We start from the raw sequence: 23,882 nt of genomic DNA on the forward strand, positions 1-23,882 counted from the left end.
GATAATGTGATGTCACTATCACTGTTTTTTTCATTGGCACGTTTGACTGTCAGGGTTTCACAACAACCACACCAAGGGGTCTACTCTAACGAAGTACTGTCACCTCATAAACACATTGCTGTGTTCAACACAACACCTGCAACGCTCACCAAATCCCTAAATGGTGGTTTCACTACTACTAGTGCTTGTGCACTAGCCAAATGAACTCAAGTCATTTAGCCTACGAAAGTGCTTCGACCTGCAAAAAAACGGAGCACATTTCTCTCAGGTGGGTCATGCTGACCTTCTGAGACACAAAAGACAAGCATGTGTGTCCTGAAATGATGAGAGACAGACGCTTTGAGAATTGATGAGTCAGGCAATTCTGCACTTTATCCAGTGTTATTTACAACAGTAGCTACACCAGGCATCCTTTAATGCTGTATACAACAGCTCCTCTCTCTGTCTCAAGAGTGTAATTAGATGATAACAGCAGCTGTGCACTGTACGCCCACACACAATCATCACAAGATTAAACATTTTTAACTTGATGTCCCTACTTAGGGTACAATTTAAAAAATACTCCCCCAACCAAAGAATAGTGAAAATAACATCTATACAAGCTTGTACAAAAGCTATTTTAATATAATGTTGTAATATGGAAAAGTAAAGGGCAAGCCTAAAATAGGGACACCAGAGCTAAAGCTGCAATCCATAATGTTGATGTTTTGTTGATGCAGTACATCTTGTCAAACATTCTGCATCTTACCTCCAAAATTCAACAAAAAAATAAAATAAAATATGGATTGCAGTTTTAAAGAATGAACATCTGTCAGACAGATACCAGATTTTTGTGTCCAATGCTGGAGCATCCTGGACCATAGATTAGATGCTTTGACCCATATTTAAAGATGGAGTGCCACAATTTTTTTCCACCCTAAAACATGACCATCAGGTATTATTATAATATGAGGAAGAACTTTTTCCAAAAAGTGTACAGTATTTGTTAAAATCATGCTTTTATGTGGACACGCCCACCAGTTCATTAAGTATGCCTGGTTTGTCTGGCGGGTGGTGATGGGTGGTGATCCACCTGAACTGAAGCCGCACCCACAGCTTTAGTTGTATGATAAAGGGGGAGGGGCTGATAGTGTGATGTCACTATATTACTGTTTATTTCATTGGCCCGTTTGACTGTCAAGGGTTCAGCCTCCAGGAAGAAACCCTAAATACAAAATTGCACATAAAAACGACTCCAGGGTGTCTAATGAAGTACTGTCACCTCATAGTCACATGAAAAACTGGAAAAATACAAAAATTGTGGCACTCGACCTTCAAGTTTCTGAAACCCTTTTACCAAACCAAGACTCCTTTCCATATTTAACTTGTTTTTTATAGATTAGCGCCCTACTTGATCATACATACTACCTACAGCGTCACACGAAAGCATTAAAAGCAGCAGATCCACAAGCTCGTTCTGAGATTATAGTTCTGCTACTTTTGCCGCTTTTGAATTTGAACAGTTTTGGACTCGACCCGACAGAGACAATATACAGTACTAATGAGTATAATGATCATCATAGATCATGCTGTAAATCCCATCACAAACACAGGAAGAGAGGAGCTGCCATTTGAAGCATTAATAAATGTAACATTAAAAAAAAAGAATTAAAAATATATCATACACAACATACTATTAATAAACAGCAGCAGGATTTTTGAACATAAACAAAAACATAAACGACACCGCGATGACATCCTCCATTACATCGTCATCTTCAACCAATCAGGAGTGTCTATGTGGCACTTGTTAGATGCAGTAGTGTGTGTAATGGTGCGTTCACACCAAGCCCCCAGGGAGGTTCGCCAATGTTGAAGCACTCGGCTCTACTGGTTAGAGTGTGAACTGCAGGCGGACCCCGTGGATTTATGACGAGGAAACCCCGTGCAGCTGGGGTTTAACAACGAGCGCTCGTTTGCACTTCCGCATTTGCCAACCAAAATTTGGTTGGCAAACGCGGAAGTAGAGCGTGTTTCAAAACGATTTGCTTCGTAGCATCACGCTGCTGGCTTCCATTGACAATGAATGATAGACTCCGTCTTTGCGTCTGCCCGTGTGAACGGACTGAACGCAACATTAGGGTGTTGTGGGCTGGGCATGTTGGGTGGTTCTTCTGTCCGAAAAGTATGTTAACATGTTTTTTAATGAGAGATGTTTATTATCAGCAGTATTATTTGTATTATTACATGCCTCCTGTTTCAAAGACCGCGCCTGCCTTGATGAAACACAGGTAGATCTATGAGCATATCTGCATAGTGTGTGGGTGTGTGTGTGTTCACTAATTGCACTTGTGGACGAGGGTGTGGTGAATATCAGACGGTTCTCTGAAAGTATTTTGGCATTAGCTTTTTTTTTCTTTTTTACTTCTTCCAGGAACCGTTCTGGGATGAGTTAACTAACACAGGGGGGGTTCAATGTCAGCGAAACAACACAATACGTACAATGGAATCGCATTCATTCTGTTCCAGAGACTGCAACATTGAGACCGTCTTAAAACCAGAACAAACAATAAATAAGGTAACACCTGATTAAACCCAATGTTAACATCGCATAACGGCACACCTCCCAGATTACAGGTCTGCATTATGTACTTTGCCCTATTTGGGTTATTGTATTTATTGGTTGAATTATCCCTATATAGCCTTGTATGAATGAATTCATATAATTCCGTTCAAAACATCTTAAGACTTTGTAGACCTCTACAGACAAGTCATTGGCAAGCGGATGGTGGTCACATGACCACTGTACTAGCACCATGTGAACACTACTAGCCACCATTTTAAGCCTAATTTATATGCAATAGTGCAAGCGTGTTGCCTACAAGCCAACATAGCACGTCGACCTTGTTGGCTTGTAAATCTGTTGGGGAGAATAACTACTTATACTTGATTGTGCATCGTATAAATCAAGGACAGTGTTCATCCACATGCGTTATGCCCTCCCAGTGAAATAATCACTGTCAAGTGAGAAGAGGTTGACAACTTTACGAGTATTAGAGCAGAAATGTGTTCGTCTACACCCTTCCACACGGTCAGAATTGACAGAAACGACACAAGAGTGGGTGAACTGGCATAATGACTAAATTGGGGAAAAAAACATTACTTACCCAAGATTCATCAAGTTACAGTACACTGAAAAGCATAACTCTGCTAAAACATAAAATACAAACCAATGTAGCTCACTATAGAGAAACGTGGAAAGAGAAAAGGACAATGTAATTATCTTTGTGTGGGTCTAAAAGAAACATCTCCCTCTCACAGACATGACACATCTATAATTATGAATCATAGTTGCACGATTCTCCTCGGAAAACGGAGTGACCAGTATCGGAGAAAGAGAGGGATTGTTTTTTTGTGTACATCTTTTTTTTCTTTTTAACATTCTGTGCAAAATCAGACCTGAGTCGTCAGCCCCGATTCCTAATTCCATCATACGACGGTGTCACGTACTGAAAATAAGCCAATCTATAAGCTCACAGCGTGTCACATGACCCGTGGCGCGTTGTGAGCTTATAGATGGTCATTTCCGGCACGGGACACCGCCATACGTCAAAGTATGAACTGGGCTTAGCAGGTCTCTATCTACGTGTTCAAAGCACCATCTCTTCACTTCATTCTATGTATATATTTACAGTTCCATCTAGTGTTAGTACCAACCCTCCTCTAAACGGGTTTCAAAACATTCCCCAAACTGCTACAATTCAAACCCCCAAAACACAATCCACTTTCTTCTGGTGCTCCACAGAGTTCAATCTCAGAGTCCCTACTAATTCTACATCATTCAATGGCTGTGGGGATGTAATTAAAGCCTATTCTACAATTGCACTTGTTTCATTTCTCTAGATAAAAGTGTCAGTGGTTTAACGTATGAACATGAATCCGATCTGTGTGATATTTTTTTGTTATATGCAATGTCATTCTAACGATTTACATATTGTTTCGTTCTCTTCTGAAACAGCTAACACTATGTGAACAGCAGAGTTGAATGTTGCAGGTTTTTCTCCTGCAACTTGGGCTTTGTTCAGACTGTGGACAAATCAGTTTCGTTTCTCATCTTTAGGACTGACTGTCCGCACTGGACTGGAACACACCCCAGTGTCCAACTGTTAAAAGTATTCAATCAATCAATCAATCAATTAAGATTTGATTGTGTTTGGGTTTTTGCTTGTTCAGGCTGGATTAAAAAACAATCTGATTTGGACTGCCAGTGTGAACATAACCTTACAGATACCAGTCATGACCCCCTGTATGTTTGAAATATCTGAGTCCCTGAATTTCAGGTGAAAATAAATAATGAAATGCATTTTGGAACGTCATCATCTCGACTGAGCTGCGGATAAGGTGGAATGACGTGTGAACTGTATTTTAAGGTGGATTTTCTCCCTCCAACCTACAGTGTAAAAATGCACCTTGTTCATCACAGAAGGCCTTCAGCAGGTGAGGACACAGGGCACGCAGTGAGGAGGGGAGGAAGTCAGGAAAGAAGGCAAGAAGGGAGGATATAAAAAAGATAGAAAAATTAAGAAAAGTGGCAGACATAACTAGACGATTACCTCACTTGACTTCACTCAAATTAAACAAGGAGGAAGAGAGAGAGGACATCAAAAGAGGAGGGGACAATTTCAGTCCAGGAGAAACTCCTTTGAAGGACACCTCAAACAGGAATGGAGGAAGAGGACGTGTCCTTCCTCTCGACCGCAAATTCCTCTAAGAGGAAAACGGAGGGAAGGAGTAAGGACTTAATAAAACAAGAGAAGAGGAGCACAACCAAGAAGGAGAACCTCCTCCCTCTCTCCGTCTCTCGTCATGTCTTCAGGAGGAGAAGGAGGAAACAAGGGATCAAAAGAACTTGTCATCGATGCGGAAGTGAGGCCGCGTGACGTCGTCGGGGTTGATGAACACCGAGATGGACTTCCCGGGGTTCTCGGTGACCAGCTGCTGCAGCTTCTTGGCCAGCCGGTCGTCGGGCTGGCTGTCTCCGCCGGCGTCCGACTGGGGCGAGGGCAGCCCGTTGGCCCCGCCCCCTCCCCCCACGCCGCTCCCCCCGCCGCGCCACTGGGCGTCCGACGTCAGCCGGTTGGCCGCCTGGAAGCAGAATCAGCTTTGTCACATCGGTTTCATAGTTGAGAATAATTCATTCATTTATTAGCTTTTTATCACAAACTGTAAAGGTTTTTCCCCTGTGTGGGTGTGTATATTCCTGCACTATACCTGCATCGAGTGATCTTGGTACATAGAAGTTGATCTATTGAAGATTCTGACCTTCAAAGTACATCATTTTTGTTTTGATTGTATTGCTGTATTGTTCTTTCTGCTTTGGCAATGTAAACGTATGTTTTCTCATGCCAATAAAGCCCTTTGAATTGAATTGGGTCCTCGCGTGCTTTCTCACATGGGATATTGACAAGGCTTTGCTACAAGACAACTATAGGACTGAAAAACAAACCCCAACATATTTACACCTAAGCATATACAGTACCTTGGCGTGCTCGATGGTGGTGCGCAGGTGCTCGGTGGGGTCCGAGCGCACCGACGACAGCTTGCGGGCGTGGAGCAGCGCCGCCTCGTCCTCCAGGTGCTCCAGCATGTTGCACTGCGGGATGAAGTAGTTGGGACACATCCGGTTGACCAGGCAGTGCTGCAGGTCGTCGATGAGGCCCAGCAGGAAGTGCGCCGAGAAGTCCTCCTGGGACAGGTAGTTGGCCGGGAGGCGGTCGCACGCCCACAGCATCATGGAGCGCAGGTGGTACGGGCTGATGGCCTTGGGCCTCGAGAGCAGCTTGATGATGATGGCTTTACACGCCTGTCAGAGAGAGAGAGAGAGAGAGATGAGTTACTGTCCGCTCACTCTCTGCAAGGTCTGCGAGCGTCAATCATACAGACACCATGGAGGGCTGAGTGGATACCCAGCACCACCAACATCACTGATCAGATGACGTTATTGATTCGTTTTAGGGCTGCAGCTATCAATTATTTTCTTCATCATCATTTTTGTTTTCTTTTACATATCAACGAATCATAGAAAAAAAACGGGCCCGGGCCGCGAAACACTGTTTCCTCCGGAAGTGTTTTAAAATAGTAAAATAGAGCAACAAATGTGTGTTTTGGAAATAATGAGGACATGAACTGGATACAAGACATAATGGATTATACTGTTACAGTTGTGTTGGAGTTGTGGTGGTGTTTATGAACAGAGTTTTGATATCGTTTTGATGTTGTTCATCAAGTATTCCTATTTTTTTTCCAAAAACATGAATTCAAGACTAGAACAAAAAGTGCTTCCATGGAGGATAATGACAGTGAAGCCAGAGATTCAAATAAAGACAGATTTTAGTTTCATTGATATCGTTAATGTCATTTAGAGTTGGTCATTTCCAGGAAAATGGAAAATACACAAAGATGACACTGTAAACATCCGCATGGACATTTTTGATGGCTAAAAACAGCTGAACGTAATAACATTAATTGTGGGTGTGGTTTAGTTCAACTCAACTATGAGCAGAACAAGCTTGGGGCTATTATATGTTCAGCCCAAATTAGATTTATGACCAGATTGGTTTTGATCAAGTCTTATAGGACGACTTCACCGATCACTGATGCTCATGATAATAATATGGTACCATTATAGAGCGTCGCAGTCCCTCCCCCTTTCAGAACGGCGAGTGGCCCAGGAAATGAAAAGCAATGCATTTTTCCCATAGCCGTTTCTGAAAGTATTTATTTAAAGACGGTTACGCCGCGGACAAAGCCAACTCGGATCGTGACAAATCATGACAATGAACACAATATTTTGGGCCGATCAAATAATTTATAAGAAGAAAAACAAAACAAATAGTCTTGTCTCCTGCCTTTATTTTCTTCTTTCTAATGATTTGATCGGCCCAAAATATTGTGTTCATTGTCATGATTTGTCACGATCCGAGTTTGCTTTGTCCGCGGCGTAACAGTCTTTAAATAAATACTTTCAGAAACGGCTATGGGGAAAATGCATTGCTTTTCATTTCCTGGGCCACTCGCCGTTCTGATCAAAGTTTTTTTATTAATTTTTCACACATGAAAATATTATACAACATTTTTCAAACATAATTTTTTCCCCCTTTTTTTCCCCCCCATCCCCTCCTCCCAGAGTTCACGCTCTGAAAGAGCCACAACCCCGGTATCTTGCACCATATGAAATAAAAGGCACATACAAATATACATAGACATAATAGAATAATAGAACTATAGAAGTATGCAAAGAAATAATTAAAAAAAAAAATATATATATATAAAATAATAATAATAAAATAAAACGATTACAGTAGGGTCAGTGTAACAAGTTAAGGATTGTTTATGTCAGCCGCGTTCATCCTCTCAATGCATGTCAAAAAAGGTTGCCAAATGGTGTAGAATTTTAAGGCACCGGCGTACCCTCTTGTGTAGTAGCGAATCTTTTCCAATGTCAGATGATGTAAAACATCATTAACCCAAGATTTAAAGGTTGGTGGTATTTTCTCCTTCCATTTAAATAGTATTTTCCGCCTAGCCAAAAGAGATGCGAAGGCTATCATATTCTTGTTTTGCCGGCTAAGATGTAATCTTGGGAAATAACTCCAAACACTGCAATAGTGGCAGAGGGTTCTATGGGCACTTCTAATACATCTAAAAATGTTTTAAATATCGATTGCCAAAATGTATTTAGCTTTGGACAAAACCAAAAAGCATGTGCAAGGGTAGCTTGATCTTGATTGCAACGATCACATATAGGATCCATGGTAGGAACGAACTTAGATAGTTTTACTTTGGACCAGTGGAGGCGATGTGTAACCTTAAACTGAATAATAGTATGCCTTGGCTTAGACAGATTGAAGAGGAGTGTATCCTATCCAGCGCTTCCTTCCAAACATCATCAGACATTTCTGTCCCCAGGTCTCCCTCCCATTTATTATTTAGTGAGGTAAGTGGTTCCAGGTCAAATGAGTTTAATAAGGAGTAAACTAGCCCAATTACCCCTTTAGAATGTGGATTGAGCTTTAGAATTGAGTCTAAGAGGGAGTCTGGTCCACTCGCCGTTCTGAAAGGGGGAGGGACTGCGACGCTCTATTGTCACCTCGGTCAGTGTCTCAGAGGAGGGCTGTGGACAGTTCAGAATCCTGCCTACCAGTGACAAGCCAGTCTTTCTATTCCTGGAACGTTACAATGCTATATTATTATTCTGGCGTAATACAACAAAAAATAAATGTGAAAAATAAATCCTACCTAATGATCATGTCGCTGGTAGGCGGGACACAGACCAAGTAGCACAAATATGAATGAATAAATTAAGATAGGTTGAAAGTGGGTGAGGTTGTCCTTGTGTGTGATTCAAATCTACTGGAATTTCTAAAGACGTGTTTAAGTCTGGACACGCAAGACACTGCAGCCTGTTTGAAACCTGGTTGTATGACTGCATGTTATTACCACAGCACCCAATGCAAATATAGGAGAGCGATATTGGAATACACAAATCCAATCTGATCATATGCAAATAACAGTGTGGACAGTCATTCCTAAACCTGATTTGAGAAACAAATCAGGTTTTGCTGCAACCTGAACACTTTATTTATTTAGATGTTACTGTGTGCCAAGCATGGACAACTATACATTTCATTTTCTGCTGCCAGTGCCACACAGTAAAGCACCTAAAAGAAACCACATCCCACATTTAACTTTATCACCTTCAGCTGTTCACCTGTCAAGTTGTCAACATGCCTGAAAAGGTTCCATTCCATCCAATAAAACCATTTTTTATAGCAGTAGTAGGGGCAGGAAGGTGGATTGCCATTGTCAAGTGTATTTCCAGTTGTCAGTGCACATAAACATTTTTTTTTAAAGTGTCTTGGTTCAGGTCCAGTTGGCTGGCATTGACACATTCAGAAGAGACATGGGCCAATTCCAAACATTGTGGAAATCATTTTGCAGACACTATGGTTATGTAATTTGACCAACAGTGTTGGTTCTTGTAAACATACACGAGAAGGTAAGACATACGGCCATTTACTTTTAAAATGTTTATATTCTTTATCCCACGATTTTGTAACCCATTTTTCACCCCTGTGTCAATCGTCTAATGTGATCCTGGGCTCTACACACCCTCCACCAACCTAGTCCCCATATATGGGGGACAAGGGGAGAGCAACGGACTTGAACTCATGCTTCCTTCATGCCCGAGTGTCCAAGTTGCTCCTTTACACCTGACAGGGGGGAGTTTCCTTGGTTGGACGTTGCGTGTGGAAGGAACACGTTATTCCAACCAGTTCCTTTCCCCTCCATCAGGCGCCCCGGCTGGCCAGGGGGAGGCAGTTTAGTGACCAGGATTACTGCATGTTTTTTGTGAGGGTACCTACCCTCACAAACATACGGCCATTTACCTTGTCTTTAAATACATGGTATTTGGCGAGTATAACATTTTTGTATTTGTGACGCATTTTTAAAACATCAAACAAGGCAGTGCTGAACAATGTTTGTCACTGCATTGGACATAGTGTAGTGTTTTTAGAGTACCGTTTATCTTTAAATTAGATCACCCTCCATCCATCTTGGATAAGGCTACTTGTATACAGCACCCGGCACTGCCCTCTAGTGTTTGTAGAATGATGATGGATCACAGCTCTGTGTGGAAGCTTGTTTGACAGGCGTCAATATTATTGGTTGAAATGGGTTGGTTGGTACCTGCTGATGCTCTGTCGGGTGGAAACCTCATGTTCAAAACTGTTACTTTTCAGGATTCAAATTGAAAAACGGCTAAAAAAAAGCAGATCTACAAGCTCAAAAGGCATCGCTTTGTGCCACGTTTCGAGCTTGTAGATCTGCTACTTTTGACACGCTGTAGTATGATCAAGTAAGTCGTTACATTTACGGGGGAAAAAAAACAAAATGTGGAGATAGGATGGTTTCTGCCCAAGCCACTGTGCCTCTGTCCGTGGTGCTGAAATGGCCAAATCCTGTTTCTCTCCGTCTCTCATGCTGCCTTTCCGTTGGCATTTGCAGAAGCAGGCGGTACTTAAAACTTCGCTGCAGAGGGGAGCGGCCGGTTGAAAATAACCTGCGGGTGGGTACGGGATGAAATCATTGCTGGAATGGCCGGTAATGGTCCAGGAGGACTGAGTGGGCGGGGTGCCTAAACCCATCACAGACCAAACAATATGGGTTGGCAGAGACGGGGACTATAATACACACATGGGGGAATTGGCTCAATGGACACACGCCATTTTGGAAAGAACTTGGGCCGCTTCCCTACTTACCGATGATACTAATGAAGGAAGGCTCAAACAGAGCCAGGGTGCTGCTATTGTGGGTGGAAACTGGAAACACTCTGCTAAACCAGTGGGTCTCAAGTGTTCTTTAGTGGGTTCCAAATGGCCACGTATGTGCACTCAAAGTTAAGAACCACAGCACACTAAATGGAACAGAGCCTTAATTAGTATCATCAGTAAAACCTGTGAAGGAAGTAGGGAAGTGGCCCGGAAGTAGGAAGTGTTATTCTGTATGCATATAGCCCCTTTGGTGTAGAAATCCAACAAAAACTATTGATCCCCCCAAAAAACTAAACTTTGATCTGAACAGAGCTTAAATGAAGGGTTGGATTTTATTTCAAGAAATAAATCTAGCTTTACTTCCAATGCCAAGAAAAGGCTTGTGGAAGCTACTTTCCTGTCTGTGATTGATTGTGGTGACATATTGTGTACGTCTCTGATTGCTTATGTTGGTGACAGACAGTAAATTGCACATGCAGCCTCATCCATTTTACAAGGCCTTCATTCAGTGCACCATGCATCTCTTACGTTGTATTGCAAATCAAATGCAATGTCCCTCGCTCACCAGAGTAATTACAGTTCTTTCTTTTTTTTTTATCCCACGAGTTTTTTTCACCCCCGTGTCAATTATCTAATGTGATCCTGGGCTCTATACACCCTCCGCCAACCTGGGGAGAGCAACGGACTTGAACTTCCTTCTTGCATGAGTGTCCAAGTTGCTCCTTTACACCCGACAGAGGGGAGTTTCCCTGGTTGGACGTATAGCGCGTGGAAGGAACACGCTATTCCAACCAGTTCCTTTCCCCTCCATCAGCCGCCCCGGCTGGCCAGGGGGAGGCAATTTAGAGACCAGGATTACTGGTTTTTTACAGTTTTTAAATATTCATTCGTTTGATGCTGACATTAACTAGAATGTTAAATATGATGTTAAAAATATATAAATTTATTTTTGATTTTAGCATGATTTTAGCATGACTCAGTGTGGGCGATCAGAGCCTCCCATTCCATTAGAAAATCGGCACTGCGGTTCGCAGACACACACCCTCTTAGACGGCCGGACTCCTGCAGAGCAACACAAACTCACGGTCGAATTTCATGTGTTGAGGTGAGCATGAGCATCAGATTCTGGAAAACTTTTCCCCTACACATTCGTTCAGCTTGCTCTTTAATTTTTTGCTCAAAACAGGTTTTCTCCCTGGCTTTCAACACGGTTTGATCGTAATAGCCCTGACCCTTATTTTATTGCATATCTTAAAAAATGCTGTTTTTATTCCCATTTCTTATTTCCGTTTGCCTTTATTGATAGATACAAGTGAAGAATGACAGGAAAGAGGGAGAGAAAGACGGGGAGAGACATGCAGCAAAGGTAGTCATGAACGGGACTCGAACACGCAACGCGCTGTCAAGCCAGAGTTGGTTTTGTGTCGTTACGTTAAGTTGTTGTGCTAGAGCTAAGTTGACAGACAGATAGATACCCGCCAGAAGTGCTTGCCAGTTTACACCACTAGAGGGGGGAGTGGTCTATACCCAGCAGTATAAATAACCCATTAAGAGCTGAGACCAGATTCTACAAAACGTCTTCTAAATCATGATCATGACCTTCTATATCAGTGCTCAAACTATTTCATGTCAAGGACCCCGAATAATATATGTATCTGGCTGCCGACCCCCATCGGAAAATATGTTGTTCCAGGGACCACCCAGAAGCAAATATTTGAGTTAAAGACGTTCGCCGTGAAGGAATATACATTCAAAGATTTGCACACATTCACCTGGTAGGCTTGCATCAGACTGGACGAGATGCACTTCTTGAGCTGCACCTCGCTGCGGGCGAACGACAGGCGCCACTCGTTCTCCTTGCAGCCCTTGAAGGAGCAGGCGGGCACCAGGTAGAAGCCGGAGATCACCTCCTCCTCGGTGATCTTGCCGTCCCAGAAGTGGTTCTCCATCAGCCAGCTCTGGGCCACGGCGGGCCAGCCCTTGAAGGAGACCACGGGCACGATGTCGTACAGCATGCGGCTGCTGCCCACGCCCAGGATGACCGAGATCACCGTCCCGTTGCGCTCCACCTTCTCCACCCGCGGCATGCCTCTCTGCGGCTTCTTCTGGATCTATGCAACACACAGCACGAGAGCACAGTTCAATGTGTCTGTCTGTCTACTTATATAGGAAATATCTTCTGGATCTAAACACACAACACCACAAAACGTGTCTACCACTTCATGTCTGTCTGTAATAGGAAATTACTTCTGGATCTACAACACATTGCAATGTGTCTGTTTGAGTCCGTCTGTCTACATAGGAAATACTTCTGGATCTATAACACACAACACATTAAACTACAGATTTTGCAATTTGGGGAAATTGCAAGGGCGGTTGCACCGACTACAATGAAGAAACAGTGTGGCTTGAGTAGCTCACCATGTACAGTATGATGATGATGATGATGTCTGATGATGATGTATTGACCCACATGACGTCACAGGGGGCGGAATAATAAATACAAAACGTTTTTACACTATAAATAAAGTCGGACAATTACTTTAGTCTGGAACATATCTCTCTCTCTCTCTCTCTATCACAGGTAAACCAAGAACCTCGCATCAGTCTCAACAACAATGTATTATCAAAACATTATCTGTACAATGAAACTATAGGGATACCAGGTAAATATTGAACGTGGTATCTCTCTAAATAACTTGTTCTCTATGCGTTACCCGGCTATGAGCACTCATCCTGATTCCTGGCATGTGTTGTACCTCACTTCAAGACTTGGCATCGGAACTTACTATATGGACCAGACTAGAATTTGTTATGATATGATGGACAATTCAAGCATGTTCTGTTATCTGGCAGGCACTTTTCATAATTACACTCTTTAGCAGTGTAACTTATTGTAATGACGAGTTGTTTTTAAATTATTCCCCGTTTTTATTTTTATTTTTCTTTTAAATTCCTTTATGTCTGTCTTCTTTGGAAAGAAATATTAAAATATTAAACACGTAAAATAACATGGTATCAAGTTTGTTTTTTTAACATTTTGGTCAAGAAAAACAAGCATACATATTAACTAAAAACATGAGAACAAATGACTGCATGGTCATACATAATAGGTTAAGTGCTACAGGCTGAGGTGGAGTCTGAAAAGGGGAGTCGTCAGATTACGGCAGGACATTGGGAGTGAGTCTTGCTTTGTACCGTAGGTCAACATCAGTGTTTTGTACTGTTGTGCAGGCAGCAACACATTACAATTAGTGTCTGTCTGTGTCTATAGGAAATATGTCTATATTGCGTTTGCCTTCGATAATGGACATTAATTGCGAACGCAGTGAGCACTAACTATGAGACCTAGAAGATCATGTCTGTCTGTCTGTCTGTCTGTCTGTCCCGCTGTTACGTCACCATGACTCAGCCATAACCATATAAGGAGTCCCCAAAGCAGCTATACGTCCAAAACCCAAATATGTACGAGCTGCATTCGCTTCCCGCGTTTGCGCGTCTTACTTGTTATTATTATCCATTTGATTAACAGTTCCAGTGGAACATGAATAGACATTTCAGTGCTAGAACTATCACAGATCAGATGAAGCCATGAAATGTTGGGACCTTTATGCATACTACAGTACAGTCACTTCCGTTATCAGCCGCACACTGTAACCCAAAACTCATTCTGAATCCCATGTGTGTCCTTGTCAGCCGCAGCAAACAGGAGCCAGTCGCGTTCATTCCTAACTTATTTTAATCTCATTGACGATTAATTTACACGAGCACTGAATGAAATGACCAGATAGGATGTCCTTGATAAGACTGTATATGACATGCAAAAACAAAGCTAGACGTTTATCAGAAAATAAATACCCCTGCAGTTATGTAATCAATATGAGAGTCCAGGATGAACTTCACCTCCGTGGGGAGGTGGAGCTTGCCATTCAAATATATGCCGTTAAGAAATTATTCAATTAAAGGACAACTTTATTCATGGTTCATGTTTTAGGATGTTATTAGAGAAAGTAAAAGATGAGTGTTTTGCTGCTTTCTTTCATTTTAGGAATTTTAGCTGTTTTTGATAGGGGTGGCGGGGGCATTCGAGCATGGGGCTAAATATGTATTTTCTTTTTACAAAATATTATGGCGATTCATTTTTTTAATATTTACTATAGTCCTAATAATCCCCAGGAAATTACATCTGCCCACAAAAGAATCACAGGATCTACTGAATGTGAAGGTAGCCTACTGGGGGGAAGCCACACTGTGTGTCAATATGTCAGTTTGACACATTCAGTAGAACTCGTGATCTTTTGTGGCCAGATGAAATTTCCTGGGGTTTAGGACTATAGTAAATAATAAGGAAATAAATCGCTATAAAATGTTGTAAAAATGATTTAGCCCCATGCTCGAATGCCCCCGACCGCCTGTCAAAAACAGCTAAAATCCCTAAAATGAAAGAAAGCAGCAAATGAAAAAACAATAACAGTCATCTTTTACTTTCTCTAATAACATCCTAAAACATGAACGTTGGTTGAAAAAACCTAAAGTTGTCCTTTAAATTGAACAATTAATCAAAGATTCTGCGCTTCCATCATTGGCCGGTTTCCTGTGAATTTAATGCTGTCTGCACGCGTGGCTGAGGAACGCAACATGTGGGCCGGTTAAAAAGAAGTCGTAGGCACAGAAACGTCTCTGCTTTTGCATGTGATGTGACAGACAATACAGTGCACTTTTCATTTCATTTTATTCCACATACAAAGATGCCATTGCCTGGCCCTCAGTATCTCAAATGGTCCAAATATGCCTTTTGCATTATTTCTGTAGATCAGCAAATGTCATTTTTATGGTAGACATTGAGGGAAATTAAGATTCTCAGATAGATAAATAAATAAAACGCTGCTTATCTTACTAACCGGTTAATTGATCGATTATGTTATCAAAACGTATCAATTATCAATTAACAAATTGATCGATAATTCTCATCCATAATGCAAATTAATTATATCATAACCATTTCAGACCATGATAGAAGCTTCTTTGAAAATTGTAAATACGAGCTAGGATTATGGATATTATGATAGCACTGATCTGGCTCTAATAACGTGATGAGCTGATAATATACCTCCAATATTACCACAGATATGGACTGATAGAGAGATTGTGCCATCCATGTGTTTTTTATCAATTCTTTCTATGACCGCTAGGTGGTAGCATAAGCACAGCTAAGCCTTGCCACCATTCACTTCCCATTGTTAACGACCCGCCGTTTCATCTCTGGGTCATCAGTGAGGTGGGGGTACAAACATGTTCATAGATGGCTGATGCCGTACCCTAGCCTAGGGGGTACGATTATAATCATAGATAGCACAGAAAGAAGTAATGGAATAATCAAGAAGTGGCCCTGGCTACTACCTACTTTTAAATAGATCGACAAATTGATGACAAAATATTACAATATTCCTTCGTTAAAATAAGCAACCATTGCATTGCCTAGATCACTGTTGTTTCCCAAACAGTGAGTTGGGACCCATTTGTGGGTCGCGGACACATTTCTATGGGTCCCTTAATTTTTTTGTTTTCCCAACGTGGTGCGAAGCGACACATTGTAAGCTTGTAGATCTGCTATTTCAACTACGGTAGTTTGGGTCCCGGGGAGTCATAAAATGTCTCTTTTGGGTCACAGGCTAAAAGGTTTGGGAACCAGTGCGCTAGAGGCTCCCCGTAACGTAACTCTTGCAGGACCAGCGCTATGGACTGGTGGAAGCAGTGCCCTAGAGGCTCCCCATAACGTACCTCTTGCAGGACCAGTGATATGGACTGGTGGAAGCAGTGCCCTAGAGGCTCCCCATAACGTACCTCTTGCAGGACCAGCGCTATATGGACTGGTGGAACCAGTGCCCTAGAGGCTCCCCATAACGTACCTCTTGCAGGACCAGCGCTATGGACTGGTGGAACCAGTGCCCTAGAGGCTCCCCATAACGTACCTCTTGCAGGACCAGTGCTATGGACTGGTGGAAGCAGTGCCCTAGAGGCTCCCCGTAACCGTAACGTACCTCTTGCAGGACCAGCGCTATGGACTGGTGGAACCAGTCGGCCACCAGCGTGGGGGAGAAGAAGTAGTTGGTGGCTCCGTTGATGTGGTCCACCACGGTGCAGCAGTCCTTCCAGCGGGCGATGGTGGCCTCGTCGAACAGCCGCAGGCTCAGCCACGAGTGGCAGAGCGCCGAGTGGCGCATGTCCAGCGTCACCGGCTGGTTGCGGTCGTGCAGCTTGAGCGCCGGCACCAGCAGCGTGAAGTCCATGTCGTAGTCGGCGCCGCGCGCGTACGCCGTCAGCTCGTCCAGGTCCATGTCCACCACGCCCTCGCGCACGCCGCCCGACAGCAGCAGGTACTCGTTGGCCACCGGTAGCTTCTGGTCCAACTTCTGCACCATGCCTGAGAGAGAGAGAGAGAGAGAGAGAGAGCAGAGTTGATTTTGACAGCAATTTTTTTATTTGAACTTTTAGTCTTTTGAGTAAAATTGTATTTTTTGTTGTGTCCGTAGAGCTCTTGCCTTTGGACCACAAGGTCCAAAGGCTCGACTGAAATGTATTTGGCCGAGCATTGATGGCGACGTAACTCGTAATGGCTTATTTTACACTTACTGACCGGCGTATTGGTCCAAGCACTCTAGGCTGCTAACCCGACAGCATGTTGCTGGTTCGAATCCCGATAACCATTTCCTGTAATGTAATGTACTGTCCTATCAATAAAGGCATAAAAATTGTTCTTAAAGACTAGTGCCGTGATTTTTTAAATTTCATGTGTTCATGAGGCGACAGTACTTCATTAGACCCGTTGGTATTTAGGGTTTCTTCCTGGAGGCTGAAACCTTGACAGTCAAATGTGCCAATGAAAAAAACAGTGATATATTGACATCACAATATCATCCTAACCCCTCCCCCTTTATTATACAACAACAGCTGTGGGTGCGGCTTCACCACCCACCAGGCAACCCAGGCATACTACTTACTGAACTGGTAGGTGTACAGTATGTAAACATAAAATCGACATTTTAACAAATACTGTACACTTTTTTGAAAACATTATTCCTCCTTATATAGTAATAAATAATACCTGATGATTTTAGAGTGGAAACAAATTTGCAGGTGGTCTAAAAGATCTTTTTGAAAAAAAATTGAATGATAAAAAAATAACAATACCAATAATAGACGAGACTGTGTGACCAGAACACAGCAGATGCATGAAGCAAGATGTACCGTGATGTATGTTGTTGTTACTGGCCTCCATTTGGGTTTATTCTGTTCTGTTCTTATTATGTCAGGATGACATGATGAGAGAGGATGTTCTCTCTCTGCATATCGCACGTTACTTCCTCTCCACTGACTCCAGACTGTCTGTTCTCCCTCGCTCGCACACACACGCACGCACACGCACGCACACACAGCATGGTGACAAACAGGAGACTGGCAGCAACCCACAGCATTCCTGAGCTGAAACAGAGAGGCACTGATTGACTAACATACCGTATACTGAGGAGAGGAGAGGAGAGGAGAGGAGAGGAGAGGAGAGGAGAGGAGAGGAGAGGAGAGGAGAGGAGAGGAGAGATCGTCCATTTTAATGTTACATGATAGCGGAAAAAGATGATGACCATAATTACCGCTACATATTCTTGATCTTAGCTATCAATAACGATGACCTGTTTTATTAGATTTAGATATCATGCAGACAGGTGTATTCTGGGGAAATCTGTTTTACTGGGACCGTTACACATTCCGTTACTATATTAATACTAAATATATCTGATGACACTTTTACATCTTTCTTCCTAGCAGCTGCAATGAATAATAAACGTTTTTTCTGCACGGAATGAGTAGATTTATCTGCCGAATTAAGTAATAATAACTAAGGTGCCTCTGTGTGTGTGTGTGTGTGTGTGTGTGTGTGTGTGTGTGTGTGCGTGTGTGTGTGTGTGTGTGTGTGTTGCATTTAGGGGATTTGCTGACAGGGCCTAGTGGATTTATAATCCGGTTCTGGAGGAGATCCAATATGATAATGAAGGTTGTCCTCCACAAACAAAGGGCTGGGTGATATTGGCAACGGCAACCTCAACATAGAAAATGTAGAAAAATGTGACAGCATTTTGAGGCCGACTACTGGTTCTTTCAGACCAAATTCACACAGAAAAAGAACACTGGTTATTGCAGATATGATGTATACAGCCTTTAACCCATTTAGGCCTGACGTCAAATTTTAAAAAAAAAGAAGATATATTCAAACATTTGTGCTGCAATGTCACGATTTAAAAAAAATAGCAGACCTACAAGCTCGTAGCGCGCCACTCGGTGGCGTGCTATGAGCTTGTAGGTCTGCTATTTTTCAATAGTTAAAGTAGAACAAAATGCTTAGTTAAAACACCAATAGGTGTTCCTGCCTTTTAAGCTACATTGACAATATAATATTATAATGTATTGCCGTGTGTATGACAGTACTTTCTTTCCTTGCTCTTTACCTGTAACTCTGTAACTCTTCCAACATGATCTAGTCTGGGCTACTTTTGAACCAATTATTTCATCAATGGGGCGTGGCATGGAGGTGATCAGCCTCTGTCACTGTTGAGGTTTGCTTTGATAACAGCCGTAAATGCTTGTATGTATTGTTGAGTCTCATGTCTCACACCTTCCTCTTGACAATACAACCTAGATTCTCTGTGGGGTTCAGGTCATAAAGAAATTACGTCTTGGCACAGGGATTCCTGGCTTGGATTTGTGTTGTGTTTTTTTTTACATGTATATTACATATCATCTACAATCTGATACATGTCTTAGATTATATACTGTAGTATTTAGATCATACAGTATGTACAGTCAGTATTACAATGTAGGCATTTGGCAGACGCTCTTAATCTAGAGCAACATACAGTAAGCAAGATAAACACACAGGTAATGCATCATCAAATGCATATAAATAGTCATCTAGGATCATGGGTAAACCAAGAACAGATCAGTCTAAACAAATATCAAAAAATGTATAAAAAAATAATGTAAATTAATTTGAAAATAATATACAAAGTATAGGATGCCAGGTCAACAAGCTGGCATCTGTCTGCATAACATGCCATCTAAATTACATTTGCATAAACCTGCAAGGTCGTCAAGTGCTACTTATTATTATCCATCATCTGAGAGACACACAGTAGGTCTAGTAGTTGATCAAGTGGGCACACAGTGGGTTCATCTCCAGGCCAGCGGTGTCAGAGTGTATTGGAGATAAATGTGATTATGAAACACTTTTACCCCGACGTGTCTGAGGACAAACGACTGAGCTGAACTCGTGTGAACGCTTACTGTCTTTGCTCTAGAGTGAGTAGAGCTCACTGTGGTTCTCAAACGATTTGTGAGTGAGTGTACAAATGGAGCCTTACGCTTACGGGTCCATTTGGTTCCGACGGGTAACAGCAAGATTGAAAGGGAAGATGTATATAAGATGGTAGTGGGACCAGCCACACTGTATGGCTTGGAAATGGTGGCACTGACGAAAAGACAGACGGACACTGGGATTTGTGTTAGCAGTGACAAGGCAGGACACGATCAGAAGTGACCACATTACAGGATCAGCCCAGGTTAGCAGGTTTGGCGAAAAAAACAGATGGTTCGGACATGTGCAGAGGAGGGATGAGGGGCTACATTGGGAGAAGGATGCTGAAGATCATGGAACTGCCAGCCAAGACTCAAGAGGAGAAGAGGAAGGAAGGAAGGAGGTGGTTTCTGGATGCAGTGAGAGACAACATGCAGGTGGCTCTGTCTGTCTAGTGACCGAGGAAAACAGAACCAGATTTAAAGAGATGATCCGATGTGGAATTAGCCGAAAGAAGAAAACACAGCCCTCTGCAGAAAAGTCATTGTATATGAGACTCATCCACTGTTTATGCTGCGTGTTGAGAAGAAGAAGAAGCGCATCCAACAACACATTCTCACTCCCAACCTTGTCAGGCTTCAGACGTAAAACAGACTCATTGATCTTCTCTCTCCTTTAATGAAAGGGGAGAGGTTCAAAGAGCCCGAGCCCAACCTGAGGCCTGATCTATATATAGTGTCACACTGTAATGGAGGTGCTTTGCTGAGGGCCGATCCATGTCTGTATTTGATAGGAAACCATTTGTCTGGTTAAGCAGAACCTGAGCTAATTATTAGCCTGACAATTAAATAATATTCAGCTGAAAGCTATTTAGCCTATTTACGCTGTAATCATCCGTGCCACCAATCAAGATGCAACGACTATAGTCGGCTATGAATACATGTTTGTTGTTTTCTCTCCTCAACTGTCACCTAGACTACAGTTACTATGACGACTGTTTCAACTACTTCCACTGCAGCTTAAGGGCCACGGGCCCCTACTACTGTAGGCTGATTTTTGTCGTTTGTTTTCCAGTTCAGATTCAAAACTACAGCCATTAAAAACAACTAGAGCGGTGCCCGTGGGGCCTCTACAATGGTACCCGTTGGGCACTAGCCTACTTGGAATGATGCACATTGGAAATGCACGCCCCACCCAGAGAGTATGTGTTGGAGCCTCTACAGCGCTGCCTGTTGGGCACTGGCCTACATGGAACGATGCAAGTTGGAAATGAATGCCCCACCTAGATATTATGTCTGTGTCCCTTTTATGGAGTTCTTTGTCAGGCATGCCCAAATATGGAGTACATGCAGACGTCAGAATGATGGACAGGCCAGCTCCATATGGACCCTGGGCAGGGGCCCTGTCCAGACTCAGAGCCCAGGCAGAAAGAAGCCTTTTTGGGTAGGTACAGCACAACGGGTACTGCACCCCCTGCGGTGGTGTGGCACGCGTGTGTCAAATTTGAATAGATAGATGGCAGACTTAGTAAGCAACTCAGCTGCAGCTAATCAAATCAATACTCACAGTGACAGTAGTCAACACAGTATTGTCAACGCACATTGAAACAACTACATCTAGACTCCCATTATTAACTTGGGAGTAGAGTACTACAAGCCAAGGTCAGTCCTATGTGGTGGCTGGCCTGCCATATTTAGTCGTTTTTAACCTGAACCAGAAAACAAACTGCAAGATCGGCCTATAGGGTTTCAACCCTCTTTAACTCTGTTGTCGACTCCTATGCGTGTAGTTAGCAATGTGTCTATCTGCTCCTGCAACCTTCTCTCAAAACATTCACTTTCTGTCAACAACTTACTATGAAATAGGCCAATTTCACTCAAAGTAGATTAAAATCACCCTGCAGCTGAGTGCTGACATCAGTAAGGGGATCGTTTCAAGGTAAAGAAGACAACATGCGTATCATATCATGTATGACGGTTGGGGAAGCGTACTGTATGTGAAATTATTTGCAGATAATAACGAATGTGGCGGTTTAGAGACGTGTCCAGAACACTGGCCTACAGTACGTGCAGTGCATGGTGAGAAGCAGGCTCTACAGTTACCATGTACAACAGTGTTTAAACCATGGTGATTAAAAAGCACATTAACAACAGTTGACGTTACCCACAGGCTGCACGCACGCGCGCACACACACACACACACACACACACACACACACACACACACACACACACACACACACACACACACACACACACACACACACACACACACACACACACACACACACACACACACTAATCAATATATATTGACTCGAAAGCGCTGTGCAAGACATTTGAGTTCTCCTCCCTGCATTCTATCCATCTATCGATCTATCACACAGCGTTTCAGATCATAAATATATATTTTTTTAATAAAACATATACCGGTATGATATCCTCCACCAGTATAAGAAAATTATAGAGTGGAGTTGGTAATTGACCAGCATCATGGTCATATCACATCATAGTACACTCACCCAGGCTTGTATTGAGAAGATGATCATGATGTAAATCATATTAAATATATTCACCCAGCATTGAGAAGATGATCATACATTATATCATAATCAAATAAATAGATTGATGTACTAGTATTCACCCATCATTGAGAATATTAGTCACATGAATAATACGATGTACAGTACCTACAGTACCCATCTAATAACACCATAATAAACATATACCAGTACGCTCATAAAATAAAGTAAATTAATCTGACCCAGCATAGAATGTTCATAAATAAATTAATATAACATTACATCTATTCACCCAGCATTGGAGAATATGACTTAATAAAGCACAATACATATGTATTTATTATTTACCCATTACTGAGAATCACTCTCTCTCTCTCTCACTCACACACACACACACACACACACACACACACACACACACACACACACACACACACACACACACACACACACACACACACACACACTGTTTTAGTACGTCTGGACTCGAATATATGCTCATAAATAATATAACAAACATTATTATGTGTCACCCCTCCCATCTTATTGATCAGAGGATGATAAAAACACATGCAATAATAAACATAAGTCACCCAGCATAGAGAACATAAAAATAAAGATAATAAAACATAACCTGACCCAGCATAGAGAATCTAAAATAAAGACAGTATAGATAGAACATAACCTGACCCAGCATAGAGAAGATGAAGTCCTTGGCCGTGTGGATCTCCAGCGCCCGCTGGTCGTCATACTCCCGCTGGTCGTGTTTGCTGAATTCCTGGATGAGTCTGTTGAGCTCCTCCATCCTGGCGCCGGACCTGAAGTCCAGCTCGGGTACGCCGTGCTGCAGCACTTTGTTGTTGTTGGTGTTGGACGAGCTGGGAGTGGCGGTGGGACTGCTGCTGCTTCCCTGCAGGCTGCTCACAGAACCAGCCCGACTGGACAGAGTGGCCGCCATGTTGCTGCCTGCCAGAGTGGGACCGACTGTAGACGTGAACACAGTGCCAGTGAGCACCAGCCTGACGTCGTCAAGTCAACACTCGTATTCATCAGACTTGTGTTCTGAAGTATAGGGTTCCGGTTTACACAATAAAGGTTGTACATACAATAACAAAACACGACTGTATATATATAATTTCTATACAAATACATAGAAAATTAATTATAATTAATTATAAATAAGTATTATTGTTATGCAGTTACATAATGGTTATGATACTTTTGTAATTTAAGAAAGGGTACGTATTTGACTTTCATTTTGAAGGCCGAATGATGTAACTTTGTTCCTGATGACTTCATAGACTGAGGGTGGCGAGGCGTGGTAAATTATAATGAATTATTAATTATCATTTAATTAAATATAAATTATTAATATAAAATGTGTCTTGGTTACATTAAAAAGTACTTTTTCCTCTGTCTCGGTAGAACATGCGACAGACGCTCAGCACAGCTCCCCCCTTCCCCCCATATTATTATTATTATTATTATTATTATTATTATTATTATTATTATTATTATTATTATTATTATTATTATTATTATTATTGTTGTTGTTGTTGTTGTTGTTGTTGGTGTTGTTTCTGATATATTAATTTCTGTTGGTGCACTCCCTGTCTTTGTCCATTAGATGTCGTAGTCCCTCTGCGTCACGAGAAGCTCACCAGCAGCAGCGTGTTGTTGTCTGTTGAACTTGACCCGGATG

At 42.3% G+C, this 23,882-nt stretch overlaps 1 protein-coding gene across 1 annotated transcript; it reads right to left on the bottom strand.

Annotated features, from left to right (window-relative positions):
- Window positions 1-362: 362 nt before the first annotated feature.
- On the bottom strand, window positions 363-23,149 carry LOC308321936 (nucleotidyltransferase MB21D2). The gene is made up of 5 exons (XM_080773051.1): window positions 22,871-23,149; window positions 16,355-16,737; window positions 12,086-12,424; window positions 5,519-5,842; window positions 363-5,124 (listed from the first exon to the last, which is right to left on the bottom strand). The coding sequence occupies exons 1-5, from the start codon at window positions 23,136-23,138 to the stop codon at window positions 4,879-4,881; spliced, it is 1,560 nt and encodes a 519-aa protein (XP_080629177.1). The 5' UTR covers window positions 23,139-23,149; the 3' UTR covers window positions 363-4,878.
- Between the last annotated feature and the right edge of the window lie 733 nt (window positions 23,150-23,882).

Source organism: Protomyctophum bolini (assembly GCF_963924005.1).
Source record: "Protomyctophum bolini genome assembly, chromosome: 9".
Taxonomy (NCBI): domain Eukaryota; kingdom Metazoa; phylum Chordata; class Actinopteri; order Myctophiformes; family Myctophidae; genus Protomyctophum; species Protomyctophum bolini.